The sequence below is a fragment of the Ahaetulla prasina genome, chromosome 4 (assembly GCF_028640845.1).
Source record: "Ahaetulla prasina isolate Xishuangbanna chromosome 4, ASM2864084v1, whole genome shotgun sequence".
Lineage (NCBI taxonomy): Eukaryota > Metazoa > Chordata > Lepidosauria > Squamata > Colubridae > Ahaetulla > Ahaetulla prasina.
The window spans coordinates 124,665,405-124,680,043 of record NC_080542.1 but is presented as its reverse complement, the minus strand read 5'-3'; the positions used below and the strand labels follow the sequence as shown (position 1 = coordinate 124,680,043).

General features: G+C 34.7%; 1 protein-coding gene across 15 annotated transcripts in view; it reads right to left on the bottom strand.

Moving 5' to 3' along the window:
- Positions 1-14,639, bottom strand: part of AKAP9 (A-kinase anchoring protein 9) — a 115,975-nt gene that overhangs the window by 58,025 nt on the left and 43,311 nt on the right. For 11 of the 15 annotated variants that reach the window (XM_058179576.1, XM_058179587.1, XM_058179580.1 and 8 more), the window contains 6 exons: positions 14,552-14,626; positions 11,832-12,170; positions 5,948-6,172; positions 5,456-5,587; positions 4,922-5,025; positions 3,757-3,965 (listed from right to left, as the gene is read on the bottom strand). In XM_058179576.1, coding sequence (XP_058035559.1) covers positions 3,757-3,965; positions 4,922-5,025; positions 5,456-5,587; positions 5,948-6,172; positions 11,832-12,170; positions 14,552-14,626 — 1,084 coding nt within the window. The remainder of the gene's footprint in view (positions 1-3,756; positions 3,966-4,921; positions 5,026-5,455; positions 5,588-5,947; positions 6,173-11,831; positions 12,171-14,551; positions 14,627-14,639) is intronic. The other 4 variants (XM_058179579.1, XM_058179582.1, XM_058179590.1 and 1 more) reach the window with 4 other exon arrangements.

Here is a 14,639-nt window from a genome sequence, read left to right as displayed (position 1 = left end):
TATTGCTTAAAATTACAAAAAAAAAAGAAGAAGAAGAAGAAGAAGACTATGCCAACAAGCAATGCCAACCCAATGCAAAGATAAAGAAGAAAAAGTGAAATTGCAAGCTTTATGTTGCTAGGCTCAAAAGTTCAGAGGGTGTTGACTTTGGCCAGCAAATAGACAGAAGTCTATTATATGGATGAAAGATGACAAATCTACACACAACACTGAATTGTATGTGTAGTTACAATGTATTCTAGTATATTAGTATTAGATCAAAGTGACAATGAATTCTAGTATACTTGTACTAGAAAACATTGTCAAAGCCACATTTTCTAATACTCATATACAGTTGTAAAAACCAAACCATCAGACAAAGCAAAAGAACAAACAAACTTCTCCAGAAATAGTGAATTGTGGTGCTAGAGAAAATTGTTGAGAATACTTTGGACCACAAGAAGACCAAATTAATCAAAATTAAATATAGAAAAACTAGTCTAGTCACAGGAAGAATTAATAATAAAGCTGAAGTTTAAGTATTTTGGATACATAATGCAAAGATAAAGGCTAAATGAATATTTAATAGTAAAAAGCATATACATTCTTTAAAAAATTAAATAAACAGTGCAAAAAAGGAACATTAAAAGCAGCAGTTAAAATCTTTATTAAAGATATCTATAGACATATAACCCAATATCTCACTCTTCTAGCAGTTAAGTATTTATTTACTTATTTATTGGTATTTTAAATTTATTTGCTTCGTATCTTGCTATGGGGCTACTTTAGGGAACTTACAACAAAGTAAGGCCTCAGATATCTGCCTTAAAACCTGGGTAGGATTGGATACATATATAGGTGATTTTTCGAAATTTGTTCCCAAATGTTTTTGCTACAAAATTAAATAACACACCTTAACTTGGGAAATGAATTGTGAGATAAGGTGGATAGTATAAAATGGTTTGAACCTGCTTTCTAAGTTCTGAACTTTAGAAATTATTATAGAGTACTGAGATTTAAAATCCTTGATTTATGCTAATCAAGGATTTCATAATGCTATTGAAGTGAATCAATTTTTTTCTAGGAAAAGCTGTAATTCTTGAACTAGCCAAGGCTATAGCTAAATCTTATACCAATTTAATTTTCAAACAGCATACCAGCCTTTTAGAGAGAATTTGTCCTTTCTGAGCCATATGCATATCTCCATTCAGATGACATTCAGATGAAATAAATTTCATTTCCATCCAATATAAAAGATTGTGCTATTTCCCATTGTGTGCGATAGTTCAATATTTTAAAATGCCACTTTTTTTATCATAATTGTGTAGTAACAGTAGAAGAACAAAAAGTTTTTATTTCTAAATTTACTATTAAATTTAAACCACAAATCAATTGGATTTATTATTTTAATCTAACTAGCATGATAAGACAGAATTGTTTCGTTGAAATGACATTTCTTTTTCTGAAAAGTACTGGAAAATAAACACGAGCATACAAATTTTATATTTCTCTAAGGCAAAATCAGTACAGAAAAGCAATGTAGATTACTATTTTGAAATTACATTTCTGAAGTCTGTTGTGGTATAAAAAGTTGTACTATATTCATGTAGCACAGATTACCCTAAATCTATTGCCATATTGATAGTAGGATCATATTCTAAAAATAAATGACCAACTGCTCTTACTATTAGAATCCCAGAGTAATTGCCATTATCAGTCTGGCTGTCTAGGTGACACTTTTCTAGAAAGAGGCCAAATTCCTTGAGATTGTACCATAATCAAGAAAGAAAGAACAATCCTATGTGAAAATTAGGTATTCATTGCTGATAAATCTATTCAACAGATATAAATTAAACCAATTAAATGTTTGTAATAACATACTCACTATAATCTCTTATTAGATTGCCAAAACAGTAAAGAGAGATTATGTTTAGGTCAGGAAAAGTGTGGAAAATTTAGCAAAAGATACTCTATCGTTTGAGTTCATTGAAATCACCACTACAATTATAAAATCAAAAATTATTTAGGTAAATCTCTACAGATAGTTCTTGATTTGCAGCCACAATTGGGACCAGAGCTTCCATTGTTAAGCAAAGCAGTTGGTAAGTGAGTTGTTCCTTATTTTCAATCTTTTGCCACAGTGGTTAAGCGAATCACTCAGTTAAGTGAATTATGTGGTCGTTGTGCAAATCCAGCTTCTCCCCATGACTTTGCTTGTCAGAAGCTGTCTGGGAAGGCCATGAATGGCAATCACATGACCCTGGGACACTGCAGTTGTCATAAATACATGCCAATTGCCAAGTACTTGAATTTTAATCACATGACTCTCAGAGGCTGCAATGGTTACAAATGTGAGTATTGGTTACAAGTCATTTTTTTCCAATGATGTTGTAACTTTGAACAATCACTAAATGAATGGTTGTAAGTTTAGGCCTACCTGTACTTTGGCCCATAAACTGTTAATTTGGAGTAGATTTTCGAAGATGGATATATACTTTTCCAATAGCACATTGTTAAATTTTATCAGAACTGTCAATGCACAATAAAGCCATCTCAGGTTGTTTTAATACATTACTAAAGTCTACCTTACCACTAACTTTCCATCCCTAGGAGGTGTCATTTACGTAATGTTAAATCACTCCTTAAATCCTTCTCCACGTACCTTCTCTAAATTTATTTAAAAAGCTCTAATACTCCAGGTAAGATTTCTGAAAGTTGTAAGAGATTGAATTTGTGGTATCTATTTGCTGGTACACAGACATCATCAGACTTTCCTTAGAGGTCATTTTTCTGAAGTCAGAGTAGGTGCCAGAAGCATTGCTAGCTCAGTACTGCCCCATTTCAAGCACACATTTTCAGTGAACAATCTGGGTTAAACTCAAAAAACTGTTTTAACTTCTAAGTGGAGCATTTCAATCTCAAAATAGTTTGTATTTAAAACTTTTGTACAACCTTAGTTTAAATAGGTAAAGTTTATTTATGAAATGTATGCAATAGACAAAGAACATATTTTTATTACTAAGATACAAAAAGACATTGACTATAAAAATGTCACATTTATTACAGTTGATAGACAGCTGCTTTTTAAAAAATGTATATAACTTCTTACTGAAACAAACAAGCCATAAATGATAGCTGACATGACTGATGTTATATCAGGGGGATAACAGAGTCGCCATAAAGGTCCCATTAAGGCAGTTATGGTCTATTACTGTTTGTTTATTTATTTGATAGGCAATTAGACATTTTCAAGCATATCTAAAAAATTAGCTTAACTCTTGAAAACAAATTGTGGATTCAAGAATGAAAAAAAATTATGAATTTACAAATTATGAATTTACACTATTTATGAATCAGAAATGTTAAGCTTCTATATTGTATTTACTGAGAAACTGAATTTTAAGATCTCTCAATGTGATGAAATGTGCACTGCAGAAACAGTGAGGGGGACATTTGGCAAGGAGGTGCTTTTCCAAAAAGAGGCACAGACTAAGGGACTGTGCATCCCGGAACTGGATGGGGAAGAAGAGAAAAGGTTCAGGATAGTTAAATCGTAAAATTTCTCATGATATATTTAGCAGGCAAGAAAGTTACAGCCTTAGTTTGGCAAGATTATGCCTATTAGATATAAACTACTAAAGGACTAAATTCAATTATTTTGCCTGTGAATAATAATTTGCCTGATACTCAATACATTTCAGCCTGAAATTATTAATACTAAATATCACTAATACTTTTTCCTATAACAGACGTAGAATATAACCTTACTACAAGTACCTGGCTCATATCCCATGTAGATGCTTGGTTTTAAGGTGCCTTCTGCTCTTGCCTCCCATGTAAGACTTTTAAAAAGGAACTGAGATTTTGGTGACTGATCTAGAAGTTTCACAACAAGGTGTCCAATTGTTTCTTCTACAGCTGCAGTAGTCTTCACAATATCCAACAGAATCTTCATCAGCTTACTACTGGCTTTCTGCAAAGTACATCTGAACTCATAAAATAAATATAATTCCAATTAAAATACAGCATGGTGTTTACTTCCACAGTTTGTCTTTACACAAAAACTAGGATTCGTGGCACTATTAAATTAAATCACTTGGAATAAGACAGGAATTAAAAGATCAGAGAATACATTCCCCAGGTAATAAATAAGATTACCGATTTGCTAAAACTAAAATCAAGAACTATTTACTAAATCCTACCCTACAATCTCCAATTGCTCATAAAAAGTTATTTCCTCACAGATAATGGCTGTTACATTTGATCTTAGATAACATACCATGATTAAGAAAATATCAAATATTCTCTTGAATGTAAAAATGTAGTATAATGGTCTGCCAAAGTAGATGTTTACCAAGCAATTTATATTATTTTTCAGAAAATAGTCGCTACAAAAGTATTCATATATTAAAAACATTTAATAGCTAGAACTTATTTACTACTATAACATATATGCTGTGCAATGTAATATATATCAGTTGAGCTTACTGAATTAAATGGAAGTTAATTCCAAATGAACAAGCATGTTTACAGTATATGCCAGATAATTTCTTTATATAGGGATTAGTAATTTGTAAAGTTAGATCCCAAAATGTGCAACCATAGCTACTAGTCCAGGCACACAGATAAATTCCATGGCAGATAAAGCAATCACTAGCTATATTTTATGTCTAGTGTATATATCATTTTCAGTTTTAGAAACAAATTTCATTCTTAGTTAAGATTCATATACCTAAACATCACAACTGAATTGGAAGAAAATTTCGCTACTCTAAAAAACATGCTTCCTTTTAATTAAGGGATGAAAAATAAGTAAAAGGAATGGATTAATTCCTATTAATAGGAATCTCATTAATAATTAATAGACATGGATTAATTCCACTGAAATGTCAAAAAACTGAACAAAAAAAATCTAAACCTTTTAGCCTTTCTGACAGCTTACCTCTCTTTTGAAAGAATGTTGAGAGAAGTTTGTTCATCTTTTTCTTCTCCACCTTCAACTTTTAAAACATGCTCTTTATTTTCAGTCTGATTCACACTTTCATTCTGGGTAAGTTTTGGTAATGGGAGAGAAGAAAAAAGGGACAAAAATCCTGTCATATTGCAATCACCATATGTTCTAATTCATGCAGATATGCAGATGTTTAAAAAATAGTAATTCACAAGTTTCAAGGAATTCTAAATAATAATTAACTATCCTATTATCGGACATTTAGTTCTGGCAATGGAAGAACATTAGTCACAGCCTGTCAGAATTAAATAGTTATGTTAAGTAAATAACTTCTTGCTTCCCTGTAGGATGTTACTATAGCAATATTAAAATAAGACTCTATTTTCAATAGAATATCAGCTAAACTCCACCTTCCTATGTGATCAACACCCATTTAAGTAAATCTGACAGCCACTTGGAAATGACCTACACTACAGAGTCACAATGCCGTTGTATTTATATACCAGAGCAGCAAATTAACATTACCTGTGTTTGAGTACTGCTGTTTTTTAACTCAGAAAGTTGCTTTTCTCTCCCAGCTATTAATTGCTTCTTTAGTGATTCTAGTTCGTCTAAAAGCATTTGTTCTCTTTCTGTTATGGCATTTTCATTAATATTCTAAAAATAAAATGAGATATCTCATATTACAAACTCTGCAAATGCAACAAAATCAAAATTTATAAATAAATACAAGCAAAATATACTAGAGTAACAGTTCTTAGTGGTATCAGATTTTCCCATATAATTTAAGATAATAAATACCCCAACTCACTGGGATTGGCTTACCTCCTTATTTGAATATAACAATAGGAAATAAAATTAATGATATACAGGATATTATTAACAAGACACAGGTCTCATCCTCGCAGCAAATACAGCACATGAAATGGATTGCAAGTATATATTTGATTTTAAGACAAATTGAACCTTGAAAATTGGCCAAATACATGAAATATTAGAAGTTCCAGTTCACATTACCTCTGCTAATTGTATTTTAAGACTATCAAGCTCCGTTAGGAGAAGCTCTTGGTTTTCTTTCTGCCTCTCCATTTGCTGCATGTGACTCTGTTTTAATATTTCTGTTGCCTGCTGATGTTCCTGATACTGACGAACAAGCTCTTGACGCATATCTTCCAGACGATCCTCATAAGACAATACCTGGGTTGAAGTAACAATGCTGGAAGTTGAAACTTCATTTTTTATCTGTAATTTTTGTTTGTAAGTATTAAAAATAGAATATCAGCCATGAAAGAATTGTCATTTCATTTTATAAGCAATTCTAGAAGTGGATACGGTTATAAAAAATAGTTTGCCCTGAAGACGTTAATCCATTCCAATGGGCAAATGGAAGATCCCCAACCTGTGTTTTTTATTGTTATGCTCAGCAGAAATGTTTGCTGGATAAATAGATAAAATATAAGAGGGAGGAAGAATTGTTTGGAAAAAGAATGGAATACAAGTAGTCCACAAGATATGACAGGTCACTTAACAAACATTCAAAATTAGAACCATGTCCTAAAATTACATATGACCTTGTTTCAAATTTATGATGACTGCAGCATCCCCATAGTCATTCACCTTTAGGATTGACTAGGGAGATGAAACAGCATTCCCTGCCTCTCTCCCCCCTCCTGATAGGATTTTGCAGCGCTTACTGTTCCCCATGCCTCATGGAAACAGCTGCCATTTTCAGCACTTCAACAATTCCTTGTGAAATGGTGGCTGATTTTGGAGCTTTCTGACCTGATTAGCTGGCCATCCAGAGACTGCTAACCTCTCCTGGCTCCTGCTAGGCTTTGGGAAGAGGCAGGGTTTGTTGTTGTATACTCATGGTCAATTATAAACTTCATGATCTTTCTTTCTCTCCCACCCCCAGACACACACCATTAGGTGTTAAAACTAAAGTCCCCACCTCTCTCCAACAATCTCTATCCCTTGACTCCAAGATGAAGAGTTGAGGAAAGGAAGGAAGGAAGGAAGGAAGGAAGGAAGGAAGGAAGGAAGGAAGGAAGGAAGGAAGGAAGGAAGGAAAGAAAGAAAGAAAGAAAGAAAGAAAGAAAGAAAGAAAGAAAGAAAGAAAATCTTTCTGCAGCTTTTTGCCTTGAGCTGAAGAAAAAAATGCAACTCAAAAAGTTTAAGCCTTTAGAACCCAGCTTTTTTCATGGCTGACTTTAGGACCCAGATAGGACTCTACAGGCAAGTCCTAACTGGGTCCTAAAGTCAGTCAGTCAGACAGCAAAAAGTTTTCAAAAATCCTGAATTATTTGATATGATTGTAAAAATAAAACTTTTTTTTTAAAAAAAAATCCATTTTCTGCCACATTTGCTGAACACGTTGCGCTATTGCCTAATTCTTACGAACTGATTTTTTTCTGTTAAGTCCTCTAGACAAAAAGCTAAAAAGTTTGTCTCTCCCAACATTTTTAATTTTTCTTATAGAAGAAATGAGATTTTCTGGGAGAGGGAAGCAGTCAAAGCAAGGGAAAGGTTTTGGGAAGCTTGTCCTGAAGTGGCTGCCTTTACATAGGGGCTAGTTTCCCAAAGCCTAGCAAGAGCCAGGAGAGATTTGCAGATTCCCGATGACCAGCTGATCATGTCAGAAATCCCCCAAAGACTAGGGAACTGATTCTTTTTTCTTTTTTGCCTCAGAAAGATAGAGGCATCTTGGCAGAACAAAGGACAGTGCCCTGTGTTTTCTTTCTGCATTGTTTCTCCCTGGAAAGATAGTCAGCTGGGCTATGGGGGCTTGTGCCAGAGGACGTCTCAGAGAAAAATAACCAATTCCACTTTTTTAGGATGCATTCCTCCTTTCCTTCTGGAAGCAGGCACAATTTTGAAGCCACAATTCATTACAACCATTCTGTAAATGACAAGTGCTTCTTGGCCAAAGCCATGAAGTCTAGGGCTACTGCCGGAGCTTCCAGAAGGTGGTATAAAGCAGGGGTCTCCAACTTTGGCAACCTTAAGATTTGTGGACTTCAATGCCCAGAATTCCTCAACCAGCAAAGGTAGCTGAGGAATTCTGGGAATTGAAGTCCACAAGTCTTAAAGTTGCCAAGGTTGGAAATCCCTGGTATAAAGTAATGGATAAACGGTGACAGAGGTTGGGAAGAGCATGTGAAACCCAAGGGACAGAAAGTGGAGTATAGTTTATCTCAAGGGAGTGGGGCAGGCCTTCAGAAGCTTGAGGCAAGTAGACCTGTGTCTGCACAGGGCCTATTAGAATCTCCTCTAAGCCGAAGAAGCCAATGGTCCACTTAACAACCTAAACATTCATTTAACAAGTGCAATGGAGACAGCAGGCATGGCTGGTCATTACTTGAGGCAGTTCATTTAACATTTGTCCTGACTTATCCTTCCCTAATTGGACAGGCTCCATTACAGATATAACTCAAGGATTACCTATAAAAAAGCATAGAAGGAAAATCCTTTGCCTTTAAAACCGTGTCAATTCTATATCTCCTTCCTTCCTTTCTACAGTTTTGAAAGTCGAAATAGAAGTGATAGAAAAACTTCAAGAGACTCAAGAAGGCGTGGTGACCCAAGAGCCTTTATTGCTGCCAGTATTAGAGGAACCACAAGAGCAAAGGGTGACAAGAGGAGCCCTTAAGCGTAAAGAAGAGCAACAGTCTCAAAGTAAAAGTCAGGATCCCATTATGGAAGCTGTGGGAGGAGCTAGACGGAAGATACCGGAGGAGGAGCTTCCGTTGTCTGCTTCAAAGCTTCAGGAGGCCAGTAATGGCAAATAGAATCTTGTCATGGAATGTTAATGGCTTGAATTCAGCTCAGAAAAGAAGGAAAATATTTCACTACTTGAAACAATTTAAAAATGATGTGATTTGTTTGCAAGAGACACATATAAAATTATCAGACCAAAAATATTTAATTAATTCAAAATTGGGTAACCATTTTGTTGCATCAGCTTTGGAAAAGAAGCATGGAATTGTTGTATATATCAGGAAGGATATACCAGCTAAGCTTAATTGAGGCAGATATTCAAGGAAGATTTATTGCTATTGAACTGGTGATAGATGCAAAAAGACTTTGTTGATAGGTATTTATGCACCTAATCAGCAACAAGAAAAGTTTTACAAAATGTTACATGAGAGGTTGACCCTCTGGGATTATAGTTCGTTTATTTTATTAGGAGACTGGAATGGAGTAATTGATACAAGAAGGATAAGAGAACCTCCTCCAAGAAGATACCTATACATGCAAAATTACCAAAATCTTTTTGAAATGATGGAAGACTTTGAGTTTAGAGATATATGGAGGTTACGGAATCCAGATGAGAGAGATTTTACTTTTTTCTGATAGGCATCAATCTTTTCACGCATTGATTTTATTTTAATTTCTAATGACTTGCTTTCTAGGGTGAAGAAAACGAAGATATTTCCGAGGTGTTTAACTGACCATAGCCCAGTATGGATGGAATTATTACAAGGGAAAAAAGGTGGTAGAACATGGAGGTTGAATGAAAATCTGTTTAGATATGAGGATAATGTAACTTATTGTAAGAAACAGTTAAAAGAATTTTTTGATTTTAATATGTACAAAGGGACACCTATAGGAACTGTGTGGGAAGCGAGCAAAGCGTTTATTAGAGGATATTGATTTATTTGGACAACAGGCAAAGGAATAATAAACAAAGGCAGCGTAGATATTTGGAAGAAGAAATTCAAAGGAAGCAACAGTTATTAATTCAAAACCCACAAGATCATAAACTTAAAGAGGCTATAAAAATATTACAGAGTCAATTTAATATGTTAATGGCAGACCAGGTGGCAACGAATATACAATATGCTAAACATAATACCTTTTGTAATGCAAATAAACCTGGGAGATGGTTGGCATATAATTTAAGGAAGAAACAGAAAGCACGTGTCATACAAAAAATAGAATATAAAGGTAAAGAGATATCAACAGGATAAAATTAAAAAGGCATTCTCAGAATTTTATACTGCACTATATGCAAAAGACAAAATATTGGATAGGGACATTTATGATTATTTGAAAGATTATAAGGTGAATATTCTAACATTAGAACAGAGGGAGGAGCTGAACCGGCCGATAGCTACTGGAGAAATAGTGGAGGCAATTAAACAATTAAAATGGGAAAACCCTGGTACAGATGGTCTTACAGCAACTTATTATAAAAAACACAGGATGAAATATTAGGCCCACTTAAAGAATTATTTAATCAGATACAATTAGGGTGGGAATACCCCGTCATGGAAAACATCTTTTATTTCACTGATACCGAAAGAGGAGCAAGACTGCTCTAAACCTGGTAACTATAGGCCGATTTCACTTTTAAATAATGATTATAAGATTTTTGTAAAAATAATAGCAAATAGATTAATGTTAGTTTTACAACAAAGAATTCATACTGATCAATCTGGTTTTATAAAAGGGAGGCAGATGAGGAATAATGTTAGACAGATTATTAATATATTGGAATATTTGGAAAAGAAGAATACTTCAGCGGCACTTATTTTTTTGGATGCAGAGAAAGCCTTTGATCGATTGCATTGGGATTTTTTATTTAAATTAATAGAGAAAAAAAAGCATAGAAGGATAAATCTTCATGGTGATATTTTAATTATAGCTAGGAAACAGAGTTCTAAGTTTTGCATCGGCCACTTTAAATGTTTTGTTTATAAGGAATCATTCCATTATATTTTAATTTCAAGTCTACTCAACTCAACTCTTCAGTCCAAATAAAATTCGTATTTCATTCCGTCTAAGAAATTACTTTTAATAAACTGGATGGGGGGGAGATATATCCCAAACTAGGAATGATATTTGATATATAACTTTCCCCTAATACAATTTAAAAAGCAGACCACAGCATTTGCTTTATGCTGAAACCCTAAACATAGTAACTAAGGAGCAAGTCCTGCTCATCAGTGTGACTTATTTCTAAAAAAACATGCCCACAGAAATTGGTGAGTGTGTATGGATTCTTATTATATTTTTAAAGTTTAGTTTTATATCGAACTTGTCTATATACTTATTTAGAAACATTGAATTAATTCAATTTTAAGAATTTATAACTTAAGGCTTTTCTCTTAGGTCTCAAACTTTGTTTTATACAAAATTATAAAGCAGCAGGATTGCTGCTAAAAATTTATCCATTCCCTCCCTTCCCCAAATACTGTTGCGATGCCTCATTGTGATTTCTGGAAAGGATTAGTGAAGAATATCAGGAGTGTGTGCTCAGAGTATATATTCTGGACAGAGTCACCCAAGGCACTTCCAACTAAAGGAAGGAGGCACTTGTATTGGACAGCTGTGACACAGGAAAATGGCAGAACCATATCATTTTAATAACAATAGAACATCATCACCTCATACTAAGAGGGAGAAGGTAATGGCAAATCACTCCTGTATTTTCGCCAAGAAAACCACATGAATAGAAAACACAAAGAGAATTTTTTATTTACCTTAGTGGTTGCTAAGAGTCAACAATGAAATAGATCAGTTTCTGCCAACAGGAGGAACTAAATTAGAAAACTGGGCTCAAATTTATTTAGTGTTATATGAGAATAGATTTCCTGAGTTCTTCCTCTTGACTTATGATTCTGGTTTGTTATAACATGCCAGAGACCACAATTCTTCTGCATGTATCAGAATTCTTTTGCATGTAACAATATGCAAACCACAGACACAGCATTCCAATTTGTTTAGCTGAGATGCTAAAAATGGCAGGAGAAATCCAGAAGGGATTTTTAAAGAACTCTTCTACATAAAACTGATATTATAATGCAACAAACATGCTAACAAGCCTTTTGCTATTATGCACAGGTGAAAATAAAAGAGAATCTCAAAAAATTAAACTGCATTCTTAAAATTTATTTACCATAGGTATCTTTTCAATAAATTCTTCTTCATGGGAGGAAGAGTACTGGTATGTTGAAAGCTTTGGATTAAAATGTTGCACTTCATATAGTGTAGCTTGTTTAGCATCAAGTTCAAATTGTCCTTCGAGTGATGACATTTTACCACACAATTCTTCAGGCTTAGTGCACGACTTCTCATTTATGTGACTATTTAATTCTTCTAGATATTCCTTTCTATGATAATTATTCTCCAGCTGAGTTTCTATTGGTTTCATCAGTGAAATTTCCTCTTTCTTTAGATTAACAATTCTTGCAAGTTCAGTTTTCTGTGCAAATTCTATACTCATGGTTACAACCACCTTAATAAAAACATTGAAATACAAAGAAGAGCTATTTCATCCATGCTTTCATATAAACTAATGAGTAATCTATTTCCATGAATTAAACATGACCTAGCAGTGTGGTACAGCTAATAAGACAAATACTAACTTGAAGTGCATTAACACGAACACAGTCTAAATCAAAGGAAGTAACAGTTCCACTTCCTCTGTGCTTGATGACTCTGCCCTACTTATTTGGAATATTCCGTTTATTTATGGGCACCATAATTCAAAAAGGATAGTGACAAATAGAAGTACATTCAGAGGAAGGCTGCTAGGAAAGTTAAAACTATGAGGATCAACAAAAGAATATAGGTATCTTTCACCTACAGAAAAAATAAAGGGGACAGAACAGTACTCTTCAAATGTGAATTGCTGTTACAAGAGGAATCAATCAAAGAGTTAAAGGGCTAAAATCACCACAAGGGAGGTTCAGGCTAGATACCAGAAAATGCTGCCATATGATATTATGAATTTGCCCTAAATAAATGACTTCAGAGGTGGGATGGTTATCTATCAGAGATGTTCCAGTGCAGCCTACACTGAACACAAAGATGAACTAGATCAGCGGTCCCACAATCTTTACAGCTTGGCGGGGGGAGAGGGAAACCATCCTGCTGCTCATGCAAGTCAAGCTGTACAAGTGAATGTGCACTGGCCTGCCACTCACACAAGTTGAGCTGTGTGTATGTGTGTCAGCCCACTGCTTGTGCAAGTCGAGCACGTGTTTCCCAGACAGCTGCTTGCACGATCTGGTTCCGAACAGGCCACAACCCAGTAATTGCTTGTGGTGCGAGGGTTGGAGACCCCTGAACTAGATGATCTGTAACATTCTTTCCAAATACATGAGTCTCTGCAAAGGAAATAGCTAATAGCTATTTCTTTTAGCTATTTCTAATAGCTATTAGCTAATAGCTTCCAAAAAAAATGATCAGAATTAAAAGTAAGTGACAAAATGATATGAAACTGAAATGAAGTAATGTTGGAAAGAGTATTTTAGATATTTGTATGGAAATGATAGTATTATGTTGAATGGTGGAAATAAAATGAATGCTTTATATGTTAAGTATTGAACTAAAATGCTGTGAAAATGTTGAACACATAAGGTTTTAAAATATTTATGTTTGCATACACCACACATATTAGAAGGAAAATGCTGTGAGCATTGTACATTGGTAGTGTTGTATTATAATGGTTCCTGTAGTCCTTCTTCCTAAAAGGATGAATGCAATTAGCCGGGAAGGAGAACTGAGCTTAATGAGTAGTCCCTTAATGAGTCTTACAGGCAACCGTTCTCTCTGCTCTACATTTTAATATGTATATGAGCATATTTGTGAAGGTTATCTGGGTATGATTAATATGCTGATGGTATACAGTCAGTAAATGTAGGCATTCTACACTCCAGGCAGGACTGGAGATACAGTGAAAGTTTTCATCAGCACCTAGAGGTTATGGAGTCCTGAATACAATCAAATAAAGCTGAATTTTAATCCTAAGAAAAAGAAATTATACCTCTAGATGATATCTCTCACACCAGGGGATATGCTATGCTCGCATGCGCCTCTTCTGTACATTCGCAGAGGGTCAAAAATGGGACGTAATGACATCCCAGCGGGTGGACAGAGTCTCCTGCCGCCAGTGCTACCGGTTTATGCGAGCAGGATAGATCCAGCCAGATTTCACCGCTGTCACACACCTTCTGAATTCTATTATTGCTGAATTCTATTATTGACTATTATTGCTGGATAGGAAGAGAGAGGCTATGTTTAGGGGACTTTTGCCAAGATTTGGCTGGTGTGCCAGTTGTGGCCCTACATGGAGTGGGATGATATGTCAACAATTCCTGTTTTCATTAGAACCAGAATAGTCCACTGCAATGTGCACTATATAGGACTATCTTTGAAAGTATTTATAAACTGCAATTGATACAGAATACAGTTATCTGCATGACAGATGTTACAACCATCAGCACTTTCATAGATTTCAGGTATATTTCAAACTTCTCAGTTTTACCATTAAACTCTACATTGCTTCGTTCTTAGCTACACCCAAAATCATTTTTTCCAGACAGAACTCCTCATTTAGCATTCTCATTCCAGGATGTTTAGTGTCATTTACTTTCCTGTGAGTATCTAGAGTTAATGTTTGATGACAGCTCCCACTTTATGGAATTCCTCCTGCAATTTGGGACCATCTATCTAGAAAGCTGTTAAAATGCAGTTTTTCAATGGGCTTTTGAATGTTAGTGTTGCCCACATTTGAGGGGAGTACCTCTGGTTACTCTATTGTATTGCTTACATTATTATTATTATTATGTTATTGGTTTTAAACTCTCCTATAGTATCGTAATGCAACTGTACCTTTGCCACTTCTTGTAGCAGCTTTTCTTGGTACTGTTTTTCCAGCAATTCAGTCACATCAGCTTCATTAGGTAACTGGAGGAAAAAG